Below are 14,352 nucleotides of genomic sequence, written 5' to 3' on the forward strand. Positions count from 1 at the left end.
TCCTGTCTCACTTTCTCTCTGGATCAACCTTCTCTTTCGCCTTTACTCCCCATTCACTCGGTCGATCGCTGGTTCTCCCTCTGTTCCGGGTATCCCTCTCTTTCTCCCTCTTACACCAGCTGTCTCTGCCGCCTTCTATCCACGGATGTGCAATTCGACCGTCTCTCTCCCACCGTCCGTCGCGCTTCTTTCTCAGCTGGCTCCCCCTTCTAGCAACCCCTACCGCAAGCCTGATGTCGATGCTTCTGTCGCGTCACTCCGCTCCGGAGTGCTACTTCTCTCAATTCGGATAGCGGCTTGTTTTTCCTACGAAATTTCACGGGGAAATTTTCTCGACGAGTTACGCCTTTGCAGGCAGATGAGGGGGCAGGAGGCGGCCGCCTCCCGAATTGTCGTGGCTGACTCGCAAGTATACACATACGGGTATACACGAAGAAGGACCGTGACGTGGTTGTGTCTTGCGAGAGTCGTTCCGTCAAAGGATTGTCTTTAACGATACTGCCGGCTCCGAGTTCCCGGGTAACCTAACGAGCAAACTGAACAGGATATTAAATTGAGGCAATCGTTGCCGGCAAATTGAACCACTTTTCGTTCTGTCGAACTCCCGCGATGAAATATGACGTTGAATCTTGTTTTATGTATTTTAAATATCTCTTATTCTCTCGGAGTTTCACTTCCATCTTCAAAGTTCGAACGATCGATCCAAGGACACTGACGTACCATCTTTTCCAAAATTTGCCTCTTTCGATTCAATTTTTCCGTCGCCTCGAACTCTTCCTCGGGAACTTCGATCTTTACAGAGTCAAACTTACTTCGTGTAACTCCATCCGCAGTGATAATACATTTTCTATATTTTGTTTCTATTCCTTTTTCTTTTTTTTTAATTTCACTAACAAAATATACAGCTTTCAAGTTGCAATATACATCCTAAATGAGTTTCCTGCGAAACAGATCAGCGAGGAAAACACGCGATCGTAATTAACGCCAAGTTTTACTCGCATTGTGTTTCCAGCGAGATCGATTTCTAGGACGACGTCCGACTTCCGGAAATACGAAGGAACCGCGCGCGCCACTGGACATCTGGATGGACGAATCCGTCTCCAATTCCGGCATGCGGGACGGAGACGCCTCGTAATCAAATATTGATACTACGCTAGACTAAATCGTTGGACTGTGCTAACAGATTAGAGCGTACGTGTGCTGCTGCGGACGAGTCTCTCGCGATTGGTTCGACAAGGAAGGACCACGACTAACACGACCACGAATACAAATGTCCAGCGGAATCTTATAATCACAATAATTCAATAGAAAACGAGATTTTCTATTTTTACGAGGAATCTAAGGTAAACGTTTCAATGTTTCCTCCTTTGATCGATTGATAGATTTTTCATATATTTATACACAGGATTGTATGAATGACGGATGAGAAGGGACTACGTTTAGCACAGTCGCGAATATAAATGTTTAAAGGAATTTTACAATTAATGCGACTTAAGGAAAAAACAAAATTTTCAATTTTCACCTGTTCTCCTTTCGTGTTCATGTGTAGAATTATATATGTTTCATTAAAAATGTCTCCATTTAATAACATTTTCTTCAATCTACTGTTATCTTGTTTTTTAAGCCATTTTGCCAAGAATGCAAAAAAATAAAATAACAGTTATGAATCTGTAATATTATTTACGAATGATGAAATAAATTAATTAGAGGAATGAAACGCCTGTACCAACGAAGGTATTAATCATTAAATTTTTAATTTTGCACTAGATCTTGTGTATAATTACATGTATTAATCTTCTTGTGATTATGATCTGTGATATTTTTACGATCTCTTCAAAGTAAAAATTTCAAATGTTCCTTAAAGCCTTCGCTACACGAAACCAGTCCCCGTCGAAGATCGTAATAAAGGAATTAATTAAACGAAGTATAAAATTTCATAACGACCAGCCGACCCGTTTTACTTCGAACTGCCACGGGGCTGAATATTTTCCTTCATTGTCGACCGTTTAATTAATTCGTTCCATCCCCGGAACGCTGGCCAATTCGTTTCGACTACGTGTCACTCTCTTTCATGTTTATCTAATTTGTCAATTCTCCAACAATTACGTAACTCTCAAGAAAAAAATAATCGAGAGAAAAAAAGGCAGGTAATACAACTTTCGAAATATTAATTTATCCATCCAATCTACTTAATGAGAATCAACCATAAATTTATCAGATTATATATATGCTGTGATCAATAACGAGAACAAATTACGTTTCAGTATCTATTTCATCACGCTCGCTCGTTCGAAGACTGTATCATATATTTTCCAGGTTTAATCAGAGATGAAAAGAAGCATCGTTTCGCGGCGAATTAATAGGTCGACAAAGGAAAAAAGAGAATACGGACAGACTCATTGGATTCTGTACACACCGGCTGCCCCGGCCAGATTGTGCCGATCTATTTTAAGGTGATGCCAACTAACTTCTGCGTCTGTTTCTCATTAAATTGCGCTTTGACCTCGAATCTTCTAAATTTGGAACGGTCTCCGTCGATTAACCGTTTTCAAACGCGACGTAGACCATCTCGGTAATTTTTCAATCTATCGAAAATGAGAATCGATTTGACATATCGACGAGATTGTTTGGAATCCTAAACCTTCGCCAATAATGCAACTCTAAATATCAGTAATTTAATGACCGATATCACATTATAGCGGAACAAACAACTTTGAAAATTGTAAAGTTTTCAACGTTATATCGATACATCATTAAGATCGTTATAATAATTTTGTCACATAATTTTTGCTTAACCTACCATAGCCTCCGTATCAGAAATCAAAGTTTCCCACTTTCCCTTCGTTTAAACTTAACGAACTAAAAATGAAGAACCTCTGTTCACTCGATGATAAACCATCTATTCGAGAAATCGATGATAAAAGGTATGATCAAAGAGAGTCGCGAAGCGGGGCAAAACATCACGTTGTTACAAAGACAGTATTCGAAAAGAGGGACGAAGGAAGCGGCGTATAATCAACGGCTAAGTGTCACAGCGAAGTGACAGCTTCGTAGATTGCAGCTATTTTGCGCCAGCGGAATGTTGATTGTTCGATACTTGGCGCCAACGAGTCTGTTCGGTTGGTGATCATCGATGCACCGGAAGTGGTGCGATTAATTCAGCCGTAGTAAGCGTTTATCAGCATGAAAACGTTACGTATCAATTATCGTTAATTCCTATGTCAGTTGCGAGCCAATGCAACTTCGCTCGTGTAATCCACGCCTCTTTTTCTTCCGGCGCTTAAAAGTTTTATCATCTTCATCGTATTACTTATCCGCTAGTGCAGACACGTTTAATAATCGAACAGGCTGATACGAATACGCGGCCACGGAATTAATCGGTCGAGCAATTGCGTGTCTGCGATTTAATGAAGCTCTAAACGCGACGTTCGTGCCGTGTAATCCTGTTTCGCGATCAATCAACGGCTGCGAGTTGGGACGTTTCAGGCGAGCAATCGGGTCATCCCCCTAAGTAACGCCAGCGTTTCCAACAATTGATAATAGCACCGCTAAAACGTAATTTGTACTTGAATAAATGTCTTCTGTAGAAATTAGAGTAAACGGGAAAAGATTTATAACACTTGACGATAACGCTCGATTCAACTTTGTATAATCAAGTTGGAAGAATTTTAACGAAGATTAGGTTGCGGACGTTCATGCATTTATGGGAAATTCAAGTACTCTGAATTCGCATAATACGCAAAAAGTATATAGGATATTCAAAATTGCTCGTTATCATCTCCATGTGAGTTTCACTTCTCTAACAATTAATTAATTCTCTACTAATAACTTCTCATAGAAATACAAATTTACATAAACATTCGCAGGTTACTACTGCTGCTGTTGCTAATGACATAGAAACCGAAGAATTTTAACGACGAAAACGATTAAAAAAAGTATCGATTAATTATAGCATATCTTTCCTAGTATAGCGGCAGTTCAAGTTGAAACGGAAAATTCAAATCTGGCAGAGACCCATGTTATTGTTTCTTTGAATACTAATAACGTTGTTTTGGGTTACAAAGTCTAGAAGCAAAAGAACTTTGAACATTGCTTAAAAAATTATATTGCATAAAAATAGAAAATTGTTATTGCTGTTTCTTATAATCTTCAGCCAGAGTTACCCTTTGGTAAAAAAGGTTAACCCTTTGTGGTAATGTCTGTTGATATAAATGTATGAACATTAGTATTATTATCCATTCTTCGATTGATTTAGTAGCATTGAACGAGCGACGATTAAAACCGGCATACACTATCTCTGCATTTGTACTTATTTTAACTCGTTACTTTATCAAATACGCATACACGTTATAACCACCTCACTAGTGTAATTTCTACACGCGAAAATTGTTATTATATGTGATTGATATTTTTCAATTTGTCTCTTTCATACATGAAAATATAAAAATATTGGTGTGGTTGGGAAACGAATTTCGCGATCGTACGAATTTTGTAGTTCGTTTCACAAATTCGCAACGATACTCGTACCATTAGGTAGTTGAATGGTTAGCTGGGCTACTTTCAAGAGAAGTGAGTACGATCCTTACCTTCTGTAGTCGCTTTTGCAGAGGATCATGCCGCTCCTGGTGTAGCACGAGTGGCCGATTTCCGCCAGTGCCGCACCACAGTACGAGCACTTGAGGCAACCGTTGTGCCAATACCGATCCATCGCCAGCAACAGCCATCTTTCGACTATTTGACCGCCGCAACCGGCGCACTGCTGGATCCCCGTTGGACCACTTGGACCGCCTTCTTGCTGTAGCAAAAAGGACACACCATGTTTCATCGTAATGTGCATAATTCCTTATATAATTCTAAAACTTGCAAGTCAATTTATTCAATTTATTATTTCGTCTTACGGGCGCTTTTTCCAGAAATTATTATTTGTCAGCAAAGTGAAAATCATATTGAAACGATTTGTAAATTGAAATTCGGAACGATTTCAATTGGTCAATATGGAAATTAAAGAATGGAATCTGGTTAGAAATATAATAGAAGATTTTTGGTAAATTTTCCAAGAGTTTTCCCAGGCAGAGTAAATAATGTTTCAGGATTTCGAAATCGTGTTTCCTAGAGAAGTTCTCGAATAATAATTGGCTCACGCAATTAGGAAGCAACGAAGTTACTCGGTGACTTCAACTTCTTGCGGCACTGAGAACTGCGAAGTTCTCCAACCAAACGGCGCGAAGTGGAAATTGATTTGTCCAAACAAACTGGCGAATGCTACTTTCATGGATACACGTGAAAGTACATGGAACACTTTCCAATTGATATTCTGCTACAGGACAAAAGAATACACGAAGTATAACATATACATTTTCCTAAATTTTCGCACGGTGTATTTTATGTGCGCAGAAAACAGGATATGAAGCACAGAAATTTTAATTCTTTTTTATAAAGGAGCTATATATATTGCCTTCCTCAGCTAAAACGGAATTTCCTATCTAGTATTCTCTTATTTTTCAAAATGTCTTGAAATATGAATGAAATTCCTCGAGCTTTCTACTTTAGGTGAAGTTGCATTATACAGACCCGTTACAAAATGATGAAATATTTTAAATGGAATGAAGAAAAACAGATAACACGAAGAAAATAATGAAGCTTTGGTTTTCCTTAATTTGCAAAATGGTAGTATCTACATGAAATTTTGATTAATAAGGACATAATACGGTCTAACCGTGAAGGCAACAACTGTAAAGAAATGTACGACGAGTTACTTTGTATCTTTGAATAATTACGAACATTTTGTGCCTTGACTTATGACGAAGCATACAGTAAAATATAAATTCCACTAAAAAGAGTCAATAGTATAGTAATTTTAAACAAACCATATTAAACACAAATAAGTAAAACAGCAAGCGTATTATGAAGTACCTACTATCGTTTGTAATGTTAATGGCTGAAGCTATAAAAGTTTATTTATCACTAAGCTGATTTACCACAAATTGGTTCTTTAATAGAACCTGCCTTTCCCCATAGTTGGACAATATAACAATGACTTACACAGTATCATTCTACAAATTTTATTCATTATTCCAATGGAATCAGAAAAAAAGACAAAAGTACGAAATTTACATTTGGAAGATAATAAATCATCGCATTGTTCCTGCGCGACTTTTTCACCATTTCGTAACAAGCGAGCACCCATTAACGTGAGCGCAATTACATGTGAGCGTAATTACGTAAAGACACATTAGCAGATCGATTAAACGGCGCGGTATTTCTTGTTTTAATCGGCGAAGACTTTGGCTGTTTTATCGAGTGTCCACCGGCCGATTACACAACGAAAATGTTAAGCGTAATAACACGTTGCAACGCGAGCCCGCGACGATTCACGGTACTTCTATTACCAGGAAAGAGGGAACGAGGAGGAAGAGGAGGAGGAGGAAGAGAGAGAAGCATTGCTATAATTAATACGAAATCGAAAGTCATTAACTGACGATAAATCATCGTGAAGCGTCAAGCGGGCAATCTCGGCGAACACTTAGTCGCTCGATTATGTAAACGCCGGTAAGCGTGAATAATCGTGGTCGACGTCGCTGATTATTAAAATATACGGCTATCAGATAAACCAAGCTGAGAATTGTCGCTGCTCAGCTCTGCACCGGGAAAATCATTGCAACCTTTCGATGTAAGGAGCTTCCACGAGAATACTGTACGTGCTCTATTGTCTCTCCTTGAAACGTCTTATCTACCACATCATTTCGAAATATTCGAGAAAACCTAACTTCCATAGTATACCTTCTCCTATCTTCGTTTTTTTTTTTTTTTTTTTTTTATTAAATCGGCGACATTTAATTATTATTTCATAGCAACCGGTATAATTAGTGTACACGCAATAGCTCACGAAGGTATTAAATTGTCCGGAAAGTGTCTTCCTTTGACAAACGTGTTTTTTACAACTATGCACCTTCATACAAACGTGAAACCAAGTCTGTGAAATATCGCGGTGTTTATCTCAATAGAACAAAATGGATCGCACGTAATTCGACAAAATAATATAAAACAAAAAACATTGTGTGTCCATTATTTCCTCATAAAACGAAAGAAACTTCTCGAACAATCTAATATTTGGACATTTGTAGAAACCTTTCCTATATACGTTACGTGTTCTATACAAAACATTCTGAAAATTCATGGCTTTGAAATATCACAGTAACGAGAGTCCACTGTCATTGTTTATAGCGGTAACGAATCTGAACTTGTATATACATAGAAGCTACGTGATATTTTGTCCAAGTATATAAAGGATATTTCGTTTATCTTGGATTCATTAGCATCTCTGTTATTTTACCAATCGTCGTGACAGTCGTGTCTCGTTAAACACATTATGGCGCTAATAAAATTTCAAAATGTTTGGCGTAACAGATATAATCATATTCACGAAAGGTATGCATAAATGTTAAAATATTCTCGTGAGCCATTGTATATCTTGAAAAATGACAAAACGCTAGAGGACAGGACATTTGGTAGTGTCGCCATCGAAATTTTCGTTCGTTTGATCGAGTGTTCCATCGCGTGGATTCTCGGTGGATAAATTCGAGGCACCATACCGCGATTGTAATCTGTTTCAAAGTAAAAATTCACGTGAAGCGTGACTAACGCGCGGAACAATTAAGGGGTAGGTTATCTTTAAGGCGAATCTTTTATTACAGGAAATTGAAAAGGAAAAAAGAAATATAGACAGGCCCAAGTACACGTTTTCTGGGAACTTGCACATTTAGACGCTTCCAATTTGTTGGGAAGCGGAGAGTGTCGTTTCAATAAGCCCGAATTCAAGCGACGTACCTTTTCTTGCCGGTCATGAACGTCATTAATTTCTGTCAAGCGCATAATAAACTCTAAACGGATTCGAGTGAGCCATGCTAAAGACCGGCCACTTCAAGCTTTTTCTTCGGTTCACTGTTCAACTAGAGGAAATCAATTTCGAGTGTCTAAATGATACACGTTAACGTGCATATTTTTCCTCCTATTAAAATTGAAACTTAAAGAATTTGAAACGTGTAATTGGACGTTAGAGTATGTATACGAGTAGCGTGAAAGATGAAGGAAGGTTGTGTAACAAAATTGAACCTATACAATTCAATAAATGTATATAAAATTGAAATGTAAATCGAAACGAACTTTCCGGCCAATATATCACCATAAATAGTTATCGTCAAATGAACCGAAAAAAAGTCTTATAGGCTTCATAGATTGGCATGTTCTTCGTGTAACAATAGAAAAGAGAAATTTGAAAACGGTCGTTTAACCAAAATTTTAACTATATTACTTTACTATAAGTAATTTTCCAATATTATAAAATCGATTTATTCCGGAAATGAATGATTCAATCAGTCAACAGAAAAAAAAAAAACAGTTTCCACAAGACCGATCAAATTTAGCGAGTCTATTCCAGATTCCGTCATCTCCTGCAACCTGTTCGGTGAAACGAAACTATTTCTGACCGAGTCGAGCGTTATTACACGCGCGACGACTGCGCGATGAGCGGTCGCGCGTACCAGCGTGGAAGCTTCGAAAAACAGCGAGCGCGCAACTGGTTCCGAGGCCGTTGCTTGATTTACTGGAACGATTTCTATGATAATCGGGCGGAACAAGCCTGGACTTGAAGAACGCACAAACGAAAGGACCAAGAGACACCGAACGTGACGCCGTAAATTCAAAATCGAGGCCGATATTGGCGCTACAGTTCTCCGCGAACTTTGATCTCCATGGAAAACTTCTTGCAAAATCGTTGTTGTAATTTGCTTACAAGAATCGCGTGGCTTATCGTTCCACTTGCATCTCATGAGATATCGCGACAACGACCTTTCTGTCCACGCGAGTCCGCGAAAGAAAGGTAGAAAATGCAACAACAAGTAGAGAGCAAAAGAGAAAAAGACTAGAAGTGTGAGAGAGTTCAAGGTGGCTCGTCCGAGTAAACGTCAACAAAGAAAAAAAAGTGTCTTCTTAGAAAGCGACGCGTGCAGCGGCGGTAATTTATCGAAGAACTAGCATCGCACGGTAAACTTGGTGCTCGTGTTCGATCAACGAGGAAAATCGTTTTCCTTCTCACTTTTTGCCTCGACCTAACGACACTTCTTTCGCAATTACCACGCAATTACGATCGTCCAGTTACTATAATCGAATGAAACTCGCGTAATTGCGCGTAGGAGGTGAGTCACAATGCAGTAGGGAACAAGAGACGACGTTGATCATCGTGGATTCGATTGTTCTTACGGTTCCGAGGCAACGAGTCGAAGCAAATTGCCAGGGAAAAATTCGGAGAGCAGAAGAAAGGGGGAGGGGAGAGTGAACGTAAGCAGCGACGCGTCGTATTAAACAAACACAGGAGAAACGTTCTCTGCGTTGCGCAATCGTTAGCTTGTTGGAAAAATTTAATTAGTCCCCCCACAGCTTCCCTAATGAGAACCATTTTCGCGACACGGGCAAAAAAGCATGGTGTATTGTCTTTCGTTGAATGGAAGAGATAAAAAGGGATAGAGAAAGGGATGGATCGATGAATATGCATATTTAGGCGGGAGAACGTGGCTAATACGAACGTTCGATTCACAACGATACCATTAACGCGAGGCTGAGATCGGAAACAGCCGAGCATCGGGACAAATCAAGGCAATCGGAACTGCCGGAGTCGTCCGGGCAATTTGCTTCAACTAGGATCACTGTCGAACGTCCCCGGTCAGATTCTGACGAAATTCGAACGTCCAGCCTCGAAATTTGCAACTGAAAATCGATTCAGAATCAGCGAACGTTGAACGGTTTTCTTTTTTTTTATTTCATTGATCCACGTTAATTATTCGTACAATTTATGCAACACGAAAAGCTATGTAACGATGGTATGGATTCACTTCTAGATACTTTAGGGTTACGAAAAATATTCAGGACGAAATAAGCAAACCACAGCTTCCACTGTGCAACTAGTTCGCAGATATTGCCACGTTTGTCGCAATGAATACCACAGAGAAATCATCCAAATGACGAAAGACCAAGTAATATTATAATTTGGCTCTTACAATTTTATCTCCGGTGAAACATTTCATTTGGTTCATCCGTGACGCGATGGCGCTGTAGTGATGCGCGTGCACCTCCATGATCACCAACAGGCTCCCTCGACACAGTACCCGAAAATGATCGTCCTCAAGCACTTCTCACGTATTCACGCGGGCACTGATATAATTCGTTCTCGTTCGAATCGCCAACACGAAAATAAATTCTGTTTGGTATACACCTTGTTTGAACCACCTTGCACCAACCACCACGAAGAACCATTCAGGAAACACGATATATTTCCACGGACCCGCACGGAGCACGTTGTTCTTGGAATCTACGCGTCGCGACAAAGTTGCGTTGCCGTCGGCAACCGACAACAAGCTTCTCCTGGTTCGTTGTAACGCGCCGAGTGTAGCATCCCGTGGGCTTAGTCCAAGCTATATACACGGTGATCGGTCCCAAAAACCACTACGCGTGGTAGCGATGACGATCGCGATTACACAACGCAAAAAGCGGTCACAGAGCGCGCGAAAGACACACAGAGCAACGGTGTATATAAAGACGGATATATAAAGCAAGGAAGAAGGTGAGAGAGCACGCGCCACGAACAGAGGAAAAAGACGAACCGGTCCCGACCGAAGTCAGCAGCAAACTGACTGGTCCGTGGCTGCTTTGGGCCTCTGAATGCCTTGCGAGAGGCCCCGGGTTCAGGTAACCCAGCCAGCCACAGCAGGAGTGGGCCTGCTGGTGGGGGAAATAAAAAGGTGAGCCTAGAAAGGACCTAACTAACGTTGAAAGGGGACGGGACCCATCCATAGCTCCGGCCAGGCCGAACGAGGACAAAGATACGTGGTAGGGGAACGTGGAACAGAGATCGTGCTAAGTATTATGGAGTGAAACACGTTGCACGGAGAGAAGAGGGGGCGGCGTTCGAGGGAAAGAGGCAACCAGGGGGCAGCCTGGCCTCCTCCAGTTCCCCTCCGCCCCTATTCAATTATATTTCTCCATGGTAAATGCCTATATTGTTACGTTTGTCAATGGCGAGCTAAGTGAGGGTCACGTAGACGGATAATGTCTTCTGAATTTTAGCCTGCGACCCTGCTGCCGCGATTCTCTCGTTCGTCACTCTCGTTACCGACCCATGCAATGTTACTTGTAAAGGTATAGCTCATCGCACCTGTACGTCACACTGATTTCGCATCGAGGTGAAAAGTCGTTTCACACGCTAATCTATTGACACGATCAAGGTGCAAATATTTGCATATTAGGGTGCATGGGTTAATCTGGTTACTCGGGGTAAGTTTGCTGCGGTAATAAAAGAAATGTAAGACTTTGTATGTATACATACTTGATGAACAATTACTGGAATTTGTAAAAGTGCGTTGTTGTAATGAAGGAATTGAACGTTATGACCACTTTTGTAGTTCTAGTATTAAAATATGGATATATTTGGTGTATCAATAATTCTCAGGTTACGTATATAATTGTCGCCTACGATTAACATTTTTTCAAATGAGAAGTATTATTGTTTAGGAGAAATTAGACAGTGCAGAGGGAATGAACTTACGTAATGAACGGCCGACGCTGGTTATTACGCGAACAATGAGCCGCGTACACGTTCCAGCTGTTTCCGGTTGAAAACTTTTTCTCGTGACCATCGTCGCGCGACCAGCCAGCGTAGAAAGTGCATTTTAATCGTACGAGGAGAACCGTTTCGCGGTACGAAACGCTTCCAAGACCGGACCGTTCCTTCTCTCCTTTCCTCCCCTTCGATGGAACAGAGTTGGCGGGAAACGAACGCCACTCGACCAGGCCTCATTAACGAGGGATTTTAATTTAATTTCATTCGCCGTTTGATTCTGTAACGGTCGTCGGGAACAAGAATAAGGGGAGAGAATAGCAACGAATGGGATAATAAAAGCGAATAGGAAGTACAATGATACGGGGAATGATTCCTCTGTACGGATTGAGAACTGAAGATGTGAAATTAATCTGAAGAAATCATCTATAGAGTGATTTAATTTACGATGTGATCAAATTTACAGATACATTTCGAGATTCGAGATTCGAGATTCGAGATGAGAAGGGAAAGAGTTTTTAATGTTTATGGATTCAAATGTCGAAAGTTATACGATACCGACGTAGCACAGGTTCGAATTTCGCAAACTTTACAAAATTAAATAGATTGCTACGTTACTCGCATCAACTCTCAATACAATGATACGGGGAATGATTCCTCTGTACGGATCGAGAACCGAAGATGTGAAATTAATCTGAAGAAACCATCTATAGAATGATTTAATTTGCGATGTGATCAAATTTACGGATACATTTCGAGATTCGAGATGAGAAAGAAAAGACTTTTTCATGTTTATGGATTCAAATGTCGAAAGTTACACGTTACTCGAGGTAACACCGGTTCGAATTTCGCAGACTTTGCAAAATTAAATAAATTATTACGCTACTCGCATGATTTCTCTGTACCAATTGAGAACTGAAGATATGAAATTAATCTGAAGAAACCATCTACAGAGTGATTTAATTTACGATCAGAGCAATTTTACAGATACGTTTCGGGATTCGAGATGAGAAAGAAAAGTGTTTTTTATGTTTATGGATTCAAATGCCAAAAGCTATACGCTACTCGGCGTGGCATAGGTTCGAATTACGCGCACTTTGTAAGATTAAATAAATTACTACGCTACGATCTTCTCAATAAGTTGACAAACTTACCTTAAGCGTACAATTGTTGTTGTGATTGACCGGTGGATAAGCAGGATGTCCCGGTAAGTGGGGGTGTGGGTGTCCGGGGTGATGTGGATGATCGGTCATCATTCCAGCACCGCTGTGATGATGTCCGTTGCTGCCCATGCCCTGTCCAGGCTGAAGGGAACCATAGGGGGTGGCTGGGTCCATTGATGGCCCATGAGGCGGCGAATGGGGACTTGGTAGGTCTGGGGTTGTTGTGGTGCCGCCACCGCCACCCCCACCGCCTCCGCCGCCAGTACTGTAGCCGTGATGGGGCCCGGAATGATGCGGACTGCTCGAAAGCGAGGGATGATGCGGGTAGGCTGCGGAATGGCCCGGATGGTGGGGGTTCATACCAGCGGTTAAAGCGCTCGCCAGCTTGCTCGGTGGAAAGGGTGGGCCCAATGAGCCCACCGACTGCTTCTCACAACGAAAAACAACAGTTACTGGCCTACGGTAGCTTACTGAACACCGGCACTGTTCGAACCGGATATTTTGTTCCGGCTCTCTACTGCAACCTGAAACGAGAAAAAACAAGGTTATACAGGTGATTCCGAAGGTTGTTTGCGGGGCTGTTTGTATTTATAGGCAATGGCTATGGGTATTGATGGGTAACGTGGATTACAGTTGCAGGTGGACGTCACAGGTTGGAAAGTGTTATAAAGACGAGGTAAGCGGTATTCAAGTTGGTTTATAATGAGTGTTTGACAAGTTTTAAAGGTATAAGATACGACGTTATGGCAACCGGTGATGCCACGGTAACATTACGCGTTAGGTCGTGCATTAATAGTCACTAAGCCACATGGATGTACGAGTTGTATCATGATATTTATTAGAGAAAGCTTCATAAAAGTTATTAAAATTACGAGCGGAAGGTCTGCGAATGGCTTGCTATCGAACTCGTACCAAGACTTTCGTAGCCCTGACTTTCCTTCTAGAATTTTCAAAACACTCTATGTTATGTCGCCTGAAACGGTCCGTGCGACGTTCTTCAATCTCTGGCCGTCAAGGCCCAAGCACCATTAGACAGACCCTCGATAAACCTAAGGCCCCACCATAAACCGAATCTTATTAGCTTGCAAGAACCTTTAATCCTGCAAATATTTTCGGTTTATAGCTGGTACTTAAAAAAGTCCTTAGGTCTATTGCATGTTCTTATAAATTCACTCCTAACGTTGGTCATAACCAATCAACATCGCAGATCGTTACCCTCACTTTCCTGACGAAAAGTGTGAGCAACGAATCTACGTTCTTCGTTCAAAGGGCACACCCTTGCCGAACTCTCCTCCATATTACATAAGAATGAACTTCACTTCTACGACATCAGGAGGGTCAACTCAACTTTTTCTACTACACTAGACTTGTTCCACAGTAACATTCAACAGACAAATCTCATCGGTTAGTCTACATCAACTCGAGTCAGAGGACAGTGCGCAAGTAACAGCAAGAATCTCCAAGTCGAAGATGGTCAATCGACAGAAGATATATCCTCACCGTCGTCAATACGAAAGGAGTCTCAGGTCGTACTCGTTCGTAGTTGTTATTTCAAATACGCAATCTTGTATCACACTGAAA

The 14,352-nt window shown here is 41.0% G+C and overlaps 1 protein-coding gene across 1 annotated transcript in view; it reads right to left on the bottom strand.

Moving 5' to 3' along the window:
* LOC117211063 (LIM/homeobox protein Lhx9) overlaps positions 1 to 13,131 on the bottom strand; it is an 82,268-nt gene extending 69,137 nt beyond the window's left edge. The window contains exons 1-2 of the mRNA XM_033454634.1: positions 12,763 to 13,131; positions 4,587 to 4,795 (exon numbers count right to left, since the gene is read on the bottom strand). Of these exons, the coding sequence (XP_033310525.1) occupies positions 4,587 to 4,795; positions 12,763 to 13,131 (578 nt within the window). The remainder of the gene's footprint in view (positions 1 to 4,586; positions 4,796 to 12,762) is intronic.
* Positions 13,132 to 14,352: the final 1,221 nt, after the last annotated feature.

The sequence above is a fragment of the Bombus bifarius genome, unplaced genomic scaffold (genome assembly GCF_011952205.1).
Source record: "Bombus bifarius isolate JDL3187 unplaced genomic scaffold, Bbif_JDL3187 scf7180000008216, whole genome shotgun sequence".
Lineage (NCBI taxonomy): Eukaryota > Metazoa > Arthropoda > Insecta > Hymenoptera > Apidae > Bombus > Bombus bifarius.